The 19,944-nt window shown below is 39.3% G+C and overlaps 1 protein-coding gene across 1 annotated transcript in view; it reads right to left on the bottom strand.

Annotated features, from left to right (window-relative positions):
* LOC128685109 (TLC domain-containing protein 2) overlaps nucleotides 1-19,919 on the bottom strand; it is a 65,065-nt gene extending 45,146 nt beyond the window's left edge. Inside the window, exon 1 of the mRNA XM_053771629.2 lies at nucleotides 19,627-19,919. Within this exon, the coding sequence (XP_053627604.1) occupies nucleotides 19,627-19,817 (191 nt within the window). The 5' untranslated portion in view covers nucleotides 19,818-19,919. The remainder of the gene's footprint in view (nucleotides 1-19,626) is intronic.
* Nucleotides 19,920-19,944: the final 25 nt, after the last annotated feature.

Genomic DNA, 19,944 nt, shown 5'->3' with positions numbered 1-19,944 from the left:
TCCCCGTGTAAAAGAAAATCCAGACCTGCTAGAAGGATTCACATTAAACTCACAGCTAATGCAGTATGTTTTGTGATTTTATTAGTACAGTATTATTAACCCAGAGGATTATTAACACTTAATAACCCAATATAGCCACTGCCACTATCTGGCTTCCTTCAGTTTGGGGTCCTTTAATTCTTTTCCTTAGAATGTGTTTCATAGCAGTTTAAATGCTGAACCCTAACGGGGTCACAGGTTTCCACTCGTATTGGGATCTAATCTAGGGTCATCAGTTGTTATCAGAAGGTGCTACAACTCGAGCCATAACTATGTTAATGACAACTGTTAGATAAACATTGTTATCTCTTACTGCAACCTTGTAACATCATACGCATCAGGGTAATCCCACAATCCTGTGTATCTAAAATTGATGATAAAACATAGCCTTCATTCCTATTTAATAATCACAAAATCCTGGTTTTCAAACCTTATTTTATTCATGTCAACTTTACATGTGTTTTCAAAACTTTATGCTTTATTTGTTTTATATAATAATTGCCTTAACCACAGCATAACTGTTTTTATATTTTGTTATGGGGAGCTGAGAGCATCAGTGACATAACGCCGAGAGAAAAGGACACAATCAATACATTCCAAGCATCTGTGACCTTCCAAGGCTTAAAGTCACTAGAAATACCAACGAAGATTTTATTCGGATCATTTACCCCTGCAGAGTTAATAAGCCAGAATAACAGGAACAAAAAACAAGCTATGTGGCTTATTTCCACTGGTCCTTTTCTAGGTGCTAACCCAATCTAGAACGTAACTGACAGAACCACAGTTATAAGTGCACACACACAATAAATATATATATATATATATATATATATATATATATATATATATATATATATATATATATATATATATATATATATATATATATATATATACAGCTTAATGTGTTATATACAGCTATATGAACAAGTGTGAAAATATTCTATTCACAGACATACAAAAGAATACAATAAAATACAGGATATAATCTTGGAATTTAGGGCATAATAGACCACAGATATAATAAGAAAGGACGACATAAAGAAATAATATATGACAGCTAGTGAATGAATGATGAATGTGTTTCATTTTTTGGGGTGTCACCCCCACCTTGATGACACATCCTGTATTAAAAGATATAAAAAATAGGATACATTATTATTATTATTATTATTATTATTAATTAGCCATAATTTTTTGTTACATGGATGAGATACAGATTACTATTTAAGTCATTAGAAAAGCCGAAGGAAGAAATACATTCCAGAGTGGAGAGAGAGAGAGAGAGAGAGAGAGAGAGTCCATGTCCCTTCCCTTTAAATTCCTCCCTCTCACTTGTACCTCTAAATGTGCCATACCATACCTAGGGCCTTAAGGAGGACGTGCTCTACACCTCTACTCACCTATTGTACTCACCTATTTGTGATTGCAGGGGTCGATTCACAGCCCCTGGCCCCGCTTTCTTCGCTGATCGCTACTAAATCCACTCTCTCCCTGCTCAATGACCTTTATCGTACCTCTTCTTAAAGCTATGTATGAAATCCTGCCTCCTTTACATCACTTTCCAGGTTGTTCCACTTCCTAACAACTCTATGACCGAAGAAATACTTCCTAATATCCTTGTGACTCATCTCAGTTTTCAGCTTCCAGTTGTGACCCCTTGTTGTGTCCCATCTTTGAAACATTCTGTCCCTCTCTACCTTGTCAATTCCTCTCAGTATATTATATGTAGTTATCGTGTCCGCTCTTCCTATCCCTCCTGTCCCCCAGTATCGCCAGATTGATTTCCCTTAACCTCTCCTTGTAGGACATACCTCTTAGCTCTGGGACTAGTTGTGTGTGTGTTTGTGTGTACTCACCTATTTGTACTCACCTATTTGTGGTTGCAGGGGTCGAGTCCTAGCTCCTGGCCCCGCCTCTTCACCGGCTGCTACTAGGCCCTCTCTCTCCCCGCTCCATGAGCTTTATCAAACCTCGTCTTAAAACTGTGTATGGTTCCTGCCTCCACTACGTCATTTTCTAGGCTATTCCACTGCCTTACAACTCTATGACTGAAGAAATACTTCCTACTATCTCTCTGACTCATTTGTGTCTTCAACTTCCAATTGTGGCCTCTTGTTTCTGTGTCCCCTCCCTGGAACATCCTGTCTTTGTCCACCTTGTCTATTCCACGCAGTATTTTATATGTCGTTATCATGTCTCCCCTGACCCTCCTGTCCTCCAGTGTCGTCAGGCCGATTTCCCTTAATCTTTCTTCATAGGACATTCCCCTTAGCTCTGGAACTAACCTTGTCGCAAACCTTTGTACTTTCTCTAGTTTCTTGACGTGCTTTATCAAGTGCGGGTTCCAAACAGGTGCTGCATACTCCAGTATGGGCCTGACATACACGGTGTGTGTGTGTGTGTGTGTGTGTGTGTGTGTGTGTGTGTGTGTGTGTGTGTGTGTGTGTGTGTGTGTGTGTGTGTGTGTGTTCATTACTTCAAGTGATACATATTTTCCAATTTTCATAAGAGTTTAACCAGCCTTGGAGTAAGAGCACTGTGGAAGCTCTCCTGAGAATAATTTAAGAGAGCAATCTCAACCCAACATCACGATTATAACAGGTATGCAATGAACCAGCACCTCCCTAGAGTTCTTTGATTAAAGAACCAGCACCTTTCTAGAGTTCACTAATGAATGAACCAGCACCTTCCTAGAGTTCATTGGTGGATGAACCAGCACCTCCCTAGAATTCATTGATGAATGAACCAGTACCTCCCTAGAGTTCTTTGAGGGATTAACCAGTACCTCCCTAGAGTTCTTTGTTGAATGAACCAGCACCTCCCTAGAGTTCATGATGAATTAACCAGTACCTCCATAGAGTTCTTTGATGAATTAACCAGTACCTCCCTAGAGTTCTTTGATGAATGAACCAGCACCTCCCTAGAGTTCATGATGAATGAACCAGCACCTCCCTAGAGCTCATTGATGAATGAATCAGCACCTTCCTAGAGTTCATTGATGAATGAACCAGCACCTCCCTAGAGTTCATTGATGAATGAACCAGCACCTCCCTAGAGCTCATTGATGAATGAACCAGCACCTTCCTAGAGTTCACTGATGAGTGACCCAGCACCTCCCTAGAGTTCATTGATGAATGAACCAGCACCTTCCTAGAGTTCACTGATGAGTGAACCAGCACCTCCCTAGAGTTCATTGATGAATGAACCAGCACCTCCCTAGAGTTCATTGATGAATGAACCAGCACCTCCCTAGAGTTCACTAAAGAATGAACCAGCACCTTCCTAGAGTTCATTGGTGGATGAACCAGCACCTCTCTAGAGTTCATTGGTGAATGAACCAGCACCTCCCTAGAGTTCTTTGATGAATGAACCAGCACCTCCCTAGAGTTCTTTGATTAATGAACCAGCACCTTCCTAGAGTTCATTGGTGGATGAACCAGCACCTCTCTAGAGTTCATTGGTGAATGAACCAGCACCTTCCTAGAGTTCATTGGTGGATGAACCAGCACCTCTCTAGAGTTCATTGGTGAATGAACCAGCACCTTCCTAGAGTTCATTGGTGGATGAACCAGCACCTCTCTAGAGTTCATTGGTGAATGAACAAGCACCTCCCTAGAGTTCTTTGATGAATGAACCAGCACCTAACTAGAGTTCTTTGATGAATGAACCAGCACCTTCCTAGAGTTCTTTGATTAATGAACCAGCACCTTCCTAGAGTTCATGATGAATGAACCAGCACCTCCCTAGAGTTCATGATGAATGAACCAGTACCTCCCTAGAGTTCATTGATGAATGAACCAGCACCTTCCTAGAGTTCAATGATGAATGAACCAGCACCTCCCTAGAGGTCATTGATGAATGAACCAGCACCTCCCTAGAGTTCTTTGATGAATGAACCAGCACCTCCCTAGAGTTCATGATGAATGAACCAGTACCTCCCTAGAGTTCATTGATGAATGAACCAGCACCTCCCTAGAGTTCATTGATGAATGAACCAGCACCTCCCTAGAGTTCATTGATGAATGAACCAGCACCTCCCAAGAGTTCATTGATGAATGAACCAGCACCTCCCTAGAGTTCATTGATGAATGAACCAGCACCTCCCTAGAGTTCATTGATGAATGAACCAGCACCTCCCTAGAGTTCATTGATGAATGAACCAGCACCTCCCAAGAGTTCATTGATTAATGAACCAGCACCTCCCTACAGTTCATTGATGAATGAACCAGCACCTTCCTAGAGTTCATTGATGACTGGACCAGCACCTCCCTAGAGTTCACTGATGAATGAACCAGCACCTTCCTAGAGTTCATTGATGAATGAACCAGCACCTCCCTAGAGTTCTTTGATGAATGAACCAGCACCTCCCTAGAGTTCATGATGAATTAACCAGTACCTCCCTAGAGTTCTTTGATGAATTAACCAGTACCTCCCTAGAGTTCTTTGATGAATGAACCAGCACCTTCCTAGAGTTCATGATGAATTAACCAGTACCTCCCTAGAGTTCTTTGATGAATTAACCAGTACCTCCCTAGAGTTCTTTGATGAATGAACCAGCACCTCCCTAGAGTTCATGATGAATGAACCAGCACCTCCCTAGAGCTAATTGATGAATGAATCAGCACCTTCCTAGAGTTCATTGATGAATGAACCAGCACCTCCCTAGAGTTCATTGATGAATGAACCAGCACCTCCCTAGAGCTCACTGATGAATGAACCAGCACCTCCCTAGAGCTCATTGATGAATGAATCAGCACCTTCCTAGAGTTCATTGATGAATGAACCAGCACCTCCCTAGAGCTCATTGATGAATGAATCAGCACCTTCCTAGAGTTCATTGATGAATGAACCAGCACCTCCCTAGAGTTCATTGATGAATGAACCAGCACCTCCCTAGAGTTCACTAATGAATGAACCAGCACCTCCCTAGAGTTCATTGATGAATGAACCAGCATCTCCCTAGAGTTCACTAATGAATGAACCAGCACCTCCCTAGAGTTCATTGATGAATGAACCAGCACCTTCCTAGAGTTCATTGACGAATGAACCAGCACCTCCCTAGAGTTCACTAATGAATGAACCAGCACCTCCCTAGAGTTCATTGATGAATGAACCAGCACCTCCCTAGAGTTCATTGATGAATGAATCAGCACCTCCCTAGAGTTCACTAATGAATGAACCAGCACCTCCCTAGAGTTCATTGATGAATGAACCAGCACCTCCCTAGAGTTCTTTGATGAATTAACCAGTACCTCCCTAGAGTTCTTTGATGAATGAACCAGCACCTCCCTAGAGTTCATGATGAATGAACCAGCACCTCCCTAGAGCTCATTGATGAATGAATCAGCACCTTCCTAGAGTTCATTGATGAATGAACCAGCACCTCCCTAGAGTTCATTGATGAATGAACCAGCACCTCCCTAGAGCTCACTGATGAATGAACCAGCACCTCCCTAGAGCTCATTGATGAATGAATCAGCACCTTCCTAGAGTTCATTGATGAATGAACCAGCACCTCCCTAGAGTTCATTGATGAATGAACCAGCACCTCCCTAGAGTTCACTAATGAATGAACCAGCACCTCCCTAGAGTTCATTGATGAATGAACCAGCATCTCCCTAGAGTTCACTAATGAATGAACCAGCATCTCCCTAGAGTTCATTGATGAATGAACCAGCACCTTCCTAGAGTTCATTGACGAATGAACCAGCACCTCCCTAGAGTTCATTGATGAATGAACCAGCACCTCCCTAGAGTTCATTGATGAATGAACCAGCACCTCCCTAGAGTTCACTAATGAATGAACCAGCACCTCCCTAGAGTTCAATGATGAATGAACCAGCACCTTCCTAGAGTTCAATGATGAATGAACCAGCACCTTCCTAGAGTTCAATGATGAATGAACCAGCACCTTCCTAGAGTTCAATGATGAATGAACCAGCACCTCCCTAGAGTTCAATGATGAATGAACCAGCACCTTCCTAGAGTTCAATGATGAATGAACCAGCACCTTCCTAGAGTTCACTGATGAATGAACCAGCACCTTCCTAGAGTTCACTAATGAATGAACCAGCACCTCCCTAGAGTTCACTAATGAATGAACCAGCACCTCCCTAGAGTTCACTAATGAATGAACCAGCACCTCCCTAGAGTTCATTGATGAATGAACCAGCATCTCCCTAGAGTTCACTAATGAATGAACCAGCACCTCCCTAGAGCTCATTGATGAATGAACCAGCACCTTCCTAGAGTTCATTGATGAATGAACCAGCACCTCCCTAGAGTTCATTGATGAATGAACCAGCACCTCCCTAGAGTTCACTAATGAATGAACCAGCACCTCCCTAGAGTTCATTGATGAATGAACCAGCATCTCCCTAGAGTTCACTAATGAATGAACCAGCACCTCCCTAGAGCTCATTGATGAATGAACCAGCACCTTCCTAGAGTTCATTGATGAATGAACCAGCACCTTCCTAGAGTTCACTGATGAATGAACCAGGACTCCCCTATCTCTGACGAAAGAAGTTACATTGTCTCAATCTGAGTCCCAGACTAGCTCAGACAGACGAACTTATATAAAGAAGAACACACGAAACACAAGAAGAATAAAACATGAAGCATACACTATGTAAACATGAAAAGTACACAAAAAGAAAATGAAACATACATGAAAAATATGAAACGTACAAGAAAAGGCCATGAAACATACTTCAAGAATATGAAAAAAGAACACCGAACAGAAAAATGAATATGATACTTGTAAATCACATAAAAAAAAATGTGTAAATATCCACGGAAATAATATGAAACAGAAACTTAAGAAACGTGAACATGAAACCCGAAAAGAGCATGAAACAAGAAAAGAACATGTAACACTAGAAAAGAATATGAAACACTGGAAAAGAATATGAAACACTGGAAAAGAATATGAAACACTGGAAAAGAATATGAAACACTGGAAAAGAATATGAAACACTGGAAAAGAATATGAAACACTGGAAAAGAATATGAAACACTGGAAAAGAATATGAAACACTGGAAAAGAATATGAAACTGGAAAAGAACATGAAACACTAGAAAAGAACATGAAACATTGGAAAAGAACATGAAACACTAGAAAAGAACATGAAACATTGGAAAAGAACACAAAACGGCACTAAAATATTTCAGCCAGAATAATGAAGCCTCGCGTCTAGCATTACAGCCTTTGACCATTTTTAGCTTATTTAACCTAATAAACTACAATTGTTCATTACTCTAATGAACACACACACACACACACACACACACACATACACACGAAGACAGCAGCGAGTCATGATACGTGGCGAGGTGTCAGAGTGGGCACCTGTGACCAGTGGGGTCCCACAGGGGTCAGTCCTAGGACCAGTGCTGTTTCTGGTATTTGTGAACGACATGACGGAAGGAATAGACTCTGAGGTGTCCCTGTTTGCAGATGACGTGAAGTTGATGAGAAGAATTCACTCGATCGAAGACCAGGCAGAACTACAAAGGGATCTGGACAGGCTGCAGACCTGGTCCAGCAATTGGCTCCTGGAGTTCAATCCCACCAAGTGCAAAGTCATGAAGATTGGGGAAGGGCAAAGAAGGCCGCAGACGGAGTACAGTCTAGGGGGCCAGAGACTACAAACCTCACTCAAGGAAAAAAGATCTTGGGGTGAGTATAACACCAGGCACATCTCCTGAAGCGCACATCAACCAAATAACTGCTGCAGCATATGGGCGCCTAGCAAACCTCAGAACAGCATTCCGACATCTTAATAAGGAATCATTCAGGACCCTGTACACCGTGTACGTTAGGCCCATATTGGAGTATGCGGCACCAGTTTGGAACCCACACCTAGCCAAGCACGTGAAGAAACTAGAGAAAGTGCAAAGGTTTGCAACAAGACTAGTCCCAGAGCTAAGAGGTATGTCCTACGAGGAGAGGTTAAGGGAAATCAACCTGACGACACTGGAGGACAGGAGAGATAGGGGGGACATGATAACGACATACAAAATACTGAGAGGAATTGACAAGGTGGACAAAGACAGGATGTTCCAGAGATTGGACACAGTAACAAGGGGACACAGTTGGAAGCTGAAGACACAGATGAATCACAGGGATGTTAGGAAGTATTTCTTCAGCCACAGAGTAGTCAGTAAGTGGAATAGTTTGGGAAGCGATGTAGTGGAGGCAGGATCCATACATAGCTTTAAGCAGAGGTATGATAAAGCTCACGGCTCAGGGAGAGTGACCTAGTAGCGATCAGTGAAGAGGCGGGGCCAGGAGCTCGGACTCGACCCCCGCAACCTCAACTAGGTGAGTACAACTAGGTGAGTACAACTAGGTGAGTACAACTAGGTGAGTACAACTAGGTGAGTACAACTAGGTGAGTACAACTAGGTGAGTACACACACCAAAACTTTGTAAACAAAAAAGATTAAGCAACAGACTAACTACATCCCTCGGAAAAAAATAAATCATAACAGGGACATAAAAAAATTTTTTTTGCAACCTATATCTTTCACGTAAAAAAAAAAGCAAGTAAATATGTATTACATTTGAAGTCACATCGGTAAATACAAAAGATCCATCATGTAATAATAACCCTTGGGTCATTAGTCATAATGGCCTGTTATTGCAAGATAGTACCATAAAATGATAAGGAACTCAGGGCTGCAACATTATCATGGTGCTTCACTGCTTCACCTTACAATTACTGATCTATGTAATCTTATCAGCAAGCATACACAAAAATACTCTTTCATTATATAGCAGACGTCAGCATCGATATCATGAAAAGCAATATTTTCGTATTATTGTTGTTTGTCAATAATAATAATAAATTAATTTATTATACTTTTATTATTATTATTACTATTATTATTATTATTATTATTATTATTATTATTATTATTAAATTTGCCTCAGCAGTTTCGGTGATGTAATACAACCACCTTGTAATTAGTGGTTTTACTGACTATAGTCGCCGAGTCCTGAGGGGTACCTAGTACCTAGTCTTGAAATTACATATGTACTTACAGTATTGGCCTCTTCTACCTGTTGATACGGTTTATTCCAATAACAACCGTGAGACTGAACACAAAGCACTCCATGACGTCTCTGTTGCTCGTCTGCCTAACTATTTGTCATTAATGTCCCCTGACTCCCCCTCTAATTTACCTTAAATTGCTTCCATTCTAAAATCTAATCCTTGAGTGGAGACACCTGATATATACACCGAGATGCGTATCTCTCTCTCACCTTACATATGTTGAGAGTTTACCTTTAATCCATGACTTCAGGATTAAAATATTCTTATCTGGTGGCGGAAAGGTAATATGCCACCTTAATGAACCTAGTGTAGTCGATAGGCTTTAAACCTCCTCCCTCTCATTAATCTTGTATGGAGAGCAAAAAGATATGACAGAAAGGAACTTTACTGAGATGTTTCGCCTGTAGAACAGGCTTCTTCAGCTAATAAACTGGGAAGAGCAACAGGCAAATATAAACAAGCTTAGTCAGGCGAATGGCCTGGCCAGTGAGGTCACTGTGGGTGAATTACTTGATAAGAGGCACCGTGGAAAGTTTGAGTGTTTTGTATGCTATGACCCTAGTCACCTTGATCTCTCTCTCTTCTACGGTTGTTAAATTTTGTTCTTCAAGGCTCTCCTGGTCGTCCATGTCCCTCACTTCCGGTATAAACTTTGGTAACTGATACCGACAATCTGGTTTGAAAAAGACGCGTGAGCAAACACTAGGACATATTTATTAGAAAACGTTTCGGTCCCAGGACATATTTATTAGAAAACGTTTCGGTCCCAGGTCCGAAACGTTTTCTAATAAATGTCCTAGTGTTTTCTCATTTCCAGTATCAACAATTTTTTTTTTTTTTTTGGGGGGGGGGGGACATTTGGATGCGTTGTAGGTTGGCTGTGTTTGTAGTTGATATACTCGATCCATTGCGGGTTGCTCGCTGGCGCCACACACTACAAGATAGCCATAACGAAAGTAGTGCCTAATATTTTACATGAATCTTTGTTACGGTCCCCGAAAGCAGTTCTCAGGTCAGCTAGTTTTGCAAATGCTGCTGAAATTGTAAATGATACACTGGTATAGATATACCTCGGGTGATATGCTTGGTGCTATTCTTATTCCCATGTTTTTGTCTTTGTATATTCTCATCAGCTTTCTCATTATTCCGTGTCTGGTCTTCTCATTACTTTGCACAGTCTATGTGTACTCACGTATATGTTGTTTTGAAGGTCGAAGCTTAGCTCTTGTAATAACCTCTTAACCTTATACAACCAGTTCCTCAAGCTTCTTTCGGTGGTTCTATCGTACTTATCACTAAAGCTGTTGATATTGTTTATTTTTTACCAACTCCTAAGATGGGTGGAAAAAAGTGAGATAAGGAGGAAGTAAGCTTTTATTTAGGAGGACATTAAAGGTGTGAGCTATCAGGCCAGCAACCAGGAGGCCTAGTCTGGGACCGGGCCGCGGGGCAGTGACCTCCGGAAGCGACTCCACGTTAACCCTAAGTAATCAAAAGTTACTTGTTTACTTCCTCCTCACCCTGTCTGCCCCTCACTCTCCTTCCCCATTACCCCTACTCCCTAATCCTCCTCCACCCACACTGGTGCAGGGTGAGAACATGATACTAAGCCTTACGGTGGTGGTGTGTAGCAACACGCTCGCAGTAACAGCTGTACACTAGGTAGTATCACACACACACACACACACACACACACACACACACACACACACACACACACACACACACACACACACACACACACACACACACACACACACACACAGGGCCAGGAGCTCGGACTCGACCCCCGCAACCTCAACTAGGTGAGTACACACACAGGCCAAGAGCTATGAATTGACACCTTCAACCACAATTAGTTGAGTACACACACACTATATATATATATATATATATATATATATATATATATATATATATATATATATATATATATATATATAGTATATATATATATGTCGTGCCGAATATGTAAAACTGGTCATTTAGCAAGAACTCATTTAAAATTAAGTCCTTTCTAAAATTTTCTCTTATACGTTTAAAGATATATTTTTTTCATTTATGTTAATGTAAAAATTTTTAATTTTGCTCCAAAAGAAACTTAGAAAACTTACCTAACCTTATTATAACAAGAACAATTTATTTTAGCCTAACCCAACTAAATATATTTTAGATTTGTTTACAATAATTTAATACTAAACAAACACAGTGAAATATATTTTTTTCGTTAGGTTCAGAATGATTTTGGCGAAATTATTGCATACACAAATTTTCACTTGTCCTATATGGCAAGATGAACGTTGCTATTTAAGCCAAGATCGCAAGTTCTGCGTATTCGGCACGACATATATATATATATATATATATATATATATATATATATATATATATATATATATATATATATATATATATATATATATATATATATATATATATATATATATATATATATATATATTTCAACAAGTCGGCCGTCTCCCACCGAGGCAGGGTGACCCAAAAAAGAAAGAAAATCCCCAAAAAGAAAATACTTTCATCATTCAACACTTTCACCACACTCGCACATTATCACTGTTTTTGCAGAGGTGCTCAGAATACAACAGTCTAGAAGCATACACATATAAAGATACACAACATATCCCTCCAAACTGCCAATATCCCAAACCCCTCCTTTAAAGTGCAGGCATTGTACTTCCCATTTCCAGGACTCAAGTCCGACTATATGAAAATAACCGGTTTCCCTGAATCCCTTCACTAAATATTACCCTGCTCACACTCCAACAGATTGTCAGGTCCCAAGTACCATTCGTCTCCATTCACTCCTATCTAACACGCTCACGCACGCTTGCTGGAAGTCCAAGCCCCTTGCCCACAAAACCTCCTTTACCCCCTCTCTCCAACCCTTTCGAGGACGACCCCTACCCCGCCTTCCTTCCCCTATAGATTTATATGCTTTCCATGTCATTCTACTTTGATCCATTCTCTCTAAATGACCAAACCACCTCAACAACCCCTCTTCTGCCCTCTGACTAATACTTTTATTAACTCCACACCTTCTCCTAATTTCCACACTCCGAATTTTCTGCATAATATTTACACCACACATTGCCCTTAAACAGGACATCTCCACTGCCTCCAACCGTCTCCTCGCTGCTGCATTTACCACCCAAGCTTCACACCCATATAAGAGTGTTGGTACTACTATACTTTCATACATTCCCTTCTTTGCCTCCATAGATAACGTTTTTTTGACTCCACATATGCCTCAACGCACCACTCACCTTTTTTCCCTCATCAATTCTATGATTAACCTCATCCTTCATAAATCCATCCGCCTACACGTCAACTCCCAAGTATCTGAAAACATTCACTTCTTCCATACTCCTCCTCCCCAATTTGATATCCAATTTTTCTTTATCTAAATCATTTGACACCCTCATCACCTTACTCTTTTCTATGTTCACTTTCAACTTTCTACCTTTACACACATTCCCAAACTCATCCACTAACCTTTGCAATTTTTCTTTAGATATATATATATATATATATATATATATATATATATATATATATATATATATATATATATATATATATATATATATATATATATATATATATATATATATATATATATATATATATATATATATATATATATAGTGCGACTGGCTGGGAATAGAACCTAAGATCCTTTAGCACGCCTCATAAGAAACCCGCCAAAATTCCGAGGCGCCTTAGTTCACTTGGCCAGCAATGGGCCATTATTAATGATTGTATTGAAATGATTTTCACTGACAATATAAAACAAAGTGTGTCTGAATATTTGCTGATTCTTTTTTTGGAATATATCAAATATTTTTGATTTTGTGGGAGGTAAAAGGCAGATATTTTGGTGAATGCCAAAAAGTCTATCAAATGTATTTTTTTTTCCATGATAATAAGATATATTAGATGAAACATGTGCATCCAAAATTCGTGTCAGATGTATTCTAACGGTTGGGATTGTCGGAAGTGCCACTCTAAGTGCCATTTTGTCATGCCTTGCTGCCATGTTCTCTACACATATGCTGCAATGTATGATAATTCTATGTATCTGTATTTGTGTATACCTGAATAAACTTACTTACTTACTTACTTATATATGAAAAGTCATTAAATATTTTTTTTATGTTGTTTGTTGGCCAATCATACAGAAACTTTGTCACATTCTTCTACATATGAACCTCTAAATGTACACCAAAAATAAAAAAAAATGGTTGAAAAATAAAAGAGTTGGCCGAAACTTGGAGTGGCAGCCTTAAACATGAGGCGGGCTTCTCACGAGGACTGATAAAGGATAGGGGGTTCGATTTCCAGCCAGTCGCAGTATTCGTTATTTGCTTACATCCACTCGTTCGCGGTTGCATTAATATACGCACTGTCTGAAATGCACTGCATGCTAGTGACTTTCGTTTGTGCTTAACAATATTTTATTACATGTAAACTACATTTTTGTATCACTGCATAAAGAAATAAAGTTTTTGTTTCTTTATTTGTGCGCCAAACCCGCGTGGACTACGCACCACAGTGCATCGACGATAACCATAATGCTTACATAAGAACATTTACCTATAGTTAGTTTAATATGTTTATTATGCACCCCATACCCATCCTGTGGGCGGTAGTCAAAAGATTACAGAGGTACATAATTGGTCCAGGGACTGGACTCCAAAGTTTTGATAGCTGAGCTTGTAATAAGCATCTAAGTAATTCTTTTATCATCTTATTAAAATATAAAAAAAATGTGCACGAAGGAAAGCATATAACAAATTCTAACTCGTTAAAACGTCAAGGACTATGAATAAATAGACAATAAGGCAACAACGGAAAGGAAGTATAACGTGGCAGCCCACACCGGACGATGACTACTTCTCGTTCATGACGTCACCATATATTCATAAACTGTATATGTCACTTCCTGGGTGCTGTTTACAAGCCAAATGACTTTGAAAAGGCGATAAATGACATGCCCATGCACTCTGCCCCAGGCCCAGACTCATGGAACTCTGTGTTCATCAAGAACTGCAAGAAGCCCCTATCATTCAAAGTTCAAATTCAAATTCAAAGTTTATTCTCTATAAAGATTACAATGTTGAATTTACAGAATTTGGTTGTTGTGTGGTTTACATGTAGTTAAATAATGATTACAGAGTGTACCACTAGAACGCCTAGCATGGCTAGGCATTTCGGGCAGACTTAATTTAATTCATTATTTTAAAATATTACAAATTGAGGTAAGTTGGTATTATGGCTAAGTGACTAAATACTAGTTTGTGAGTTTAGCAATGTGAATGCTTTTGTTTTGGCACAGTACATAGTTTCAGTATTGGAGTATCATAGGATTCATTATTTTAAGATTGAGATTAATATTTCTGTTTATGGTCAAATGGGTGAGTGTAAGTGTGAACCACCAGGTGGTATTCGTGTAGTTAGTTGATGGGGTTTATCAGGGAGATAAGATGTTTTCTAATGGTAGTTTTGAAGGTGATGAATGTGTCTGCAGTTCTAGAGTTCTCAGGTAGGGTGTTCCAGATTTTAGGGCCTTTGACATACATTGAATTTTTGTAAAGGTTTAGTCGGACATGGGGAATGTCGTAGAGATGTTTGTGTCTGGTATTATGCCTGTGGGTTCTGTCACAACTATCAAGAAAGCGTTTTAGGTCAAGGTTGATATTGGAGTTTAAGGTCCTGTAGATGTAGATTGCACAGTAGTAAGTGTGGATGTACTGAACAGGGAGTAAGTTTAGATCTATGAAGAGTGGGGGGGGTGTTGCCAGGGATGGGATTTAGTGATTATTCTTACTGCAGCTTTTTGTTGGGTTATTATTGGCTTTATGTGTGTTGCTGCAGTTGATCCCCAAGCACAAATAGCATAGGTGAGGTATGGATAAATAAGTGAGTGGTATAGTGTGAGAAGGGCATTTTGCGGCACGTAGTATCGTATCTTGGAGAGGATCCCAACTGTTTTGGATACTTTTTTGGTTATGTGTTGGATATGGGTGCTGAAATTCAGGTTGTTGTCAAGGTATAGGCCTAGGAATTTGCCCTCATTATGTCTGGTAATTAGAGTGTTGTCGATCTTAATGTTAATTTGTGCATCTCCTGCTCTGCTACCAAACATAATATAGTAGGTTTTGTCAGTGTTAAGCGTAAATTTATTGGCTGTCATCCAAGTCGATATTTTGATCAGCTCCTCGTTAACAATGGTGTTGCATCATGTGCTCTTAACATCCTATGGAGAGGGAGCATGGACACAGGGGTCGTCCCACAGCTTCTAACAACAACAGACATAGCCCCACTCTACAAAGGGGGCAGTAAAGCAATAGCAAAGAACTACAGACCGATAGCACTAACATCCCATATCAAAAAAAATCTTTGAAAGGGTTCTAAGTAGCAAGATCACCACCCATCTAGATAACCATCAGTTACATAACCCATGACAACATGGGTTTAGAGCAGGTCGCTCTTGTCTGTCCGAACTACTGGACCACTATGGCAAGGTCCTGGATGCTCTATAAGACAAACAAAATGCAGATGTAGTATACACAGATTTTGCAAAAGCCTTTGACAAGTGTGACCATGGTGTAATAGCACACAAAATGCGTGATAAAGAAATAGCTGGAAAAGTTGGTAGATGGATCTATAATTTCCATGACAAATAGAACACAAAGAGTAGTAAACAATAAAGTCTGAGGCAGCTACGGTGAAAAGCTCGGTTCGACAAGGCACAGTAGTCGTTCCCACCCTGTTCCTCATCCTCATATCTGACATAAACAGGGATGTAAGCCACAGCACCGTGTCTTCCTTTGCAGGTGACACCTGAATTTGCATGACAGTGTCCTCCATTGAAGACAATGCATGACTAGGCGGACATCAACCAAATCTTTAAATGGGTCGCAGAAAACAATATGAAGTTCAGTGATGAAAAATTTCATTTACCCCTATATGGAAAACTTGAGGAAATTAAAACTGTATCAGAGTATAAAACAAATTCCCACTACACAATAGAGCGAAAAATTAATGTAAAAGAGATGGCAGTGATAATGTCAGAGGATCTCATCTTCAAAGACCACAACATTGTAGCAATCGCATCTGCTAGAAAAATGACAGGATAGATAATAAGAACCTTCAAAACTAGGGATACCAAGCCCATGATGACACTCTTCAGGTCGCTTGTTCTATCTTGGCTGGAATATTGCTGCACACTAACAGCACCTTTCAAGGCAGGTGAAATTGCTGACCTTTAAAATGTACAGAGAACCTTCACGATACACATAACTGCGATAAAACACCTCAATTACTGGGAACGCTTAAAGTTCCTAAACCTGTACTCCCTAGGACGCAGGCGGGAGAGATACATGATTATATACCCTTGGAAAATCCTAGAGGGATTAATACCAAACTTGCACACGAAAATCACTCCTTATGAAAGCAAAAGACTCAGCAGATGATGCAACATCCCCCAATGAAAAGCGTGTCCACTAGCACGATAAGAAACAACACAATAAATGTCAGGGGCCCAAGACTGTTCAACTCCCTCCCAGCATACATATGGGGGATTACCAATTGAGCCCTGGCTGTCTTCAAGAAGGCACTGTACAGGCACCTAAAGTCAGTAACTGACCAGCCGGGCTGTGATTCGTACGTAAGGTTGCGTGCGGACAACAGTAACAGCCTGGTTCATCAGGCCCTGATCCACCATGAGGCCTGGTCACAGACCGGGCCGCGGGGGCGTTGACCCTCGAAAACCCCTCCAGGTATACTCCAGGTATATACGTCGTGTCAAATAGGTAAAATTGTTCAATTAGCAAGAACTCATTTAAAATTAAGTCATTTCTAAAATCTTCTCTTATACGTTTAAAGATATATATTTTTTCATTTATGTTAATGTAAAAATTAATAATTTTGTGCCAAACGAACCTAAGAAAACTTACCTTACCTTAATATAACAAGCGCAATTTAATTTAGCCTAATCCGCCTAAATAAATTTTAGATAGGTTTACAATAATTAAATAAAAAACAAACACCATGAAATACATTTTTTCGTTAGGTTCAGAATGATTTTTGCAAAATTATTGCATACACAAATTTTTGCTTGCCTTATTCGGCAAGAAGATCCTTGCTATTTAAGTAAAAAACCGTACGTTTTACCTATTCGGCACATTATATATATATATATATATATATATATATATATATATATATATATATATATATATATATATATATATATATATATATATATATATATATATATATATATATATATATATATATATATATATATATATATATATATATATATATCAATGCACCACGCAGAAACAAGCGGGTATATGTACAAAGAAACATCGCAGTAGTAGTTTCGAATCCTGCTGACTGCGATCTTGAGATATATATATATATATATATATATATATATATATATATATATATATATATATATATATATATATATATATATATATATATATATATATATATATATATATATATATATACATATATATATACATATATATATATATATATATATATATATATATATATATATATATATATATATATATATATATATATATATATATATATATATATATATATATATATATATATATATATATATATATATATATATATATATACATATATATATACATATATATATATATATATATATATATATATATATATATATATATATATATATATATATATATATATATATATATATATATATAAAGAAGAAGACAATATCGGGTATTGAACCGAGGAAGTAACAGGTGGTCAGATGTTATGTGCAGCAGTAAACAACAGATGAAACACAAAATAAGAGACACAAGACACTCAGACTGTACCAAGAAATTTCTGAAGACATTAAAACAACTTCAGATCACGTAATATGGAATTAAAATGATGCTGTGTATAAGAACCTCCCGTTATCTTACCTGGTACAAGCCAACCCGTCTACAAAATAAGAACATGAGAGAACTGTTTATTTGTGTCTCACACCTTTACAGTGGTCTGCAGTACTTTTTTTAAATTTTAGATTTACGAAGTTATCTTCATGTTTGTAAAAGCGATCAGTGTTTCTTTTTTTTCTATTACATCTCAAATTAAAATTCGAGAGAGAGAAATTCAGCAGAGCCTTCAATACCGAAGGGATGTGAGTGTCCTTACTGCTTTGCAGGCTAATGTCGTTAAGGTACCATACTTGGCTCTATTTCGTGGCCAGGGAAGTACACAATAACTACACTTCTCAAGATTATTATTATAATCAAGGGGGAAGCGCTAAACCCAGAGGATTATACAGCACTTCTCAAGAACATCACTTCATCTGAGAGCATTTATTCATAGAATAACTCGAACCTGTAACATGTTCGTACAACATACTGACATTGATGAAATAAAAGCCAGTTAACCAAATGAAATCGCTGGCCCACAGATGGTTCGTACGTCGGTTTGCGTGCGGCCAGCAGTAACAACCTGGTTGATCAGGCCCTGATCCAACGTGACAACCTGGTTGATCAGGCCCTGATCCAACGTGACAACCTGGTTGATCAGGCCCTGATCCAACGTGACAACCTGGTTGATCAGGCCCTGATCCAACGTGAGGCCTGGTCATGGACTGGGCCGCGGGGGCGGTGATCCCCAGAATACCCTCCAGGTATGGCTTCATATAATTTATTTTTGTCCCATAACAATAAAAAAAACTTTCAAATGAACTGAGACAGGTAACAGCTCTTAGCTTGTAAATAAAGGTAGGAACTCTCAACCTAACCTTGTAAAACCTTTGTGATAATGAGAGAGTACGAGTGTAGGACATCCACTGATCTTTTCTCCCACACAGTCCCGTCTGTTAAAGGTCAAGTTTGTCTAAACCAACATCTATACTACAGTGTTGTCAGCAAGAATATCACATCACTGCATTACCAACAATCAACTATCTGCAGTAATGTTGTCAGGAACAACAACTACGTTCACTACCATCCTGTCCGAAATGCTCTTCATACTAAGGAGCTTTCTGCATGCACACCATCTCTGTACCAACACTGTATCATGCTGAAATAATCTTTAATTAATCTTTAAGCTTTACACTAGTGTCAGGAACAACCAACTACCTACAATAGTGTCAGGAACAACCAACTACCTACAATAGTGTCAGGAACAACCAACTACTGTAACTACATTAGCATCTACACTAGTATTGTCAGAAACAACACACAAATATGGGTTCCTAGTGGACACTAGCTAGATGTTATTCCTCATACACGGAGTACCAGGCTTGTTCCAGTTTCATATCATCTGCCACATGCACTGCACAGGTTCCAGACCTCTGCTATGGTCTCAGATAATGCCTGTAAATAATTTCGCTCGTTCACGATAATTGTGTGTGTGAGACAGAGAAAGCGAAAGATAGTGAATAAATGAGAGAGATATCCTCAGTGTTCCAACACTCGTGTGTGGATGTACTCACCAGTAGAGTGACCAGGGACCAGTAATCAGGCTATGGGTGAGAGATACCCCTGTGTTCTTCCATTTCCAGGCCTGGGGGCCAGTGGTGCTCATACCCGCAGGGAATATTCGCAACACTTTGTTCAGCACCCAGAAGAACACAAATCCCCCCACTACCCACTTTGGGCCTGACACCACGTCTTCCCTCGCCATGATAATGGGTCTCAAGTCCTACGACGAAGGTTTGAAAGATATTAAGTGATGGAGGGATGAGAGGAGCGCGAGCAACCTCCTCTGTTGCCGCCTCTGTCACTACTGATTTCCCAGAATCCCAGGCTGG

Source organism: Cherax quadricarinatus, chromosome 5, assembly GCF_038502225.1.
Source record: "Cherax quadricarinatus isolate ZL_2023a chromosome 5, ASM3850222v1, whole genome shotgun sequence".
NCBI lineage: Eukaryota > Metazoa > Arthropoda > Malacostraca > Decapoda > Parastacidae > Cherax > Cherax quadricarinatus.
The sequence above is the reverse complement of the archived record's forward strand: the minus strand, read 5'-3'. Positions and strand labels throughout refer to the sequence as shown.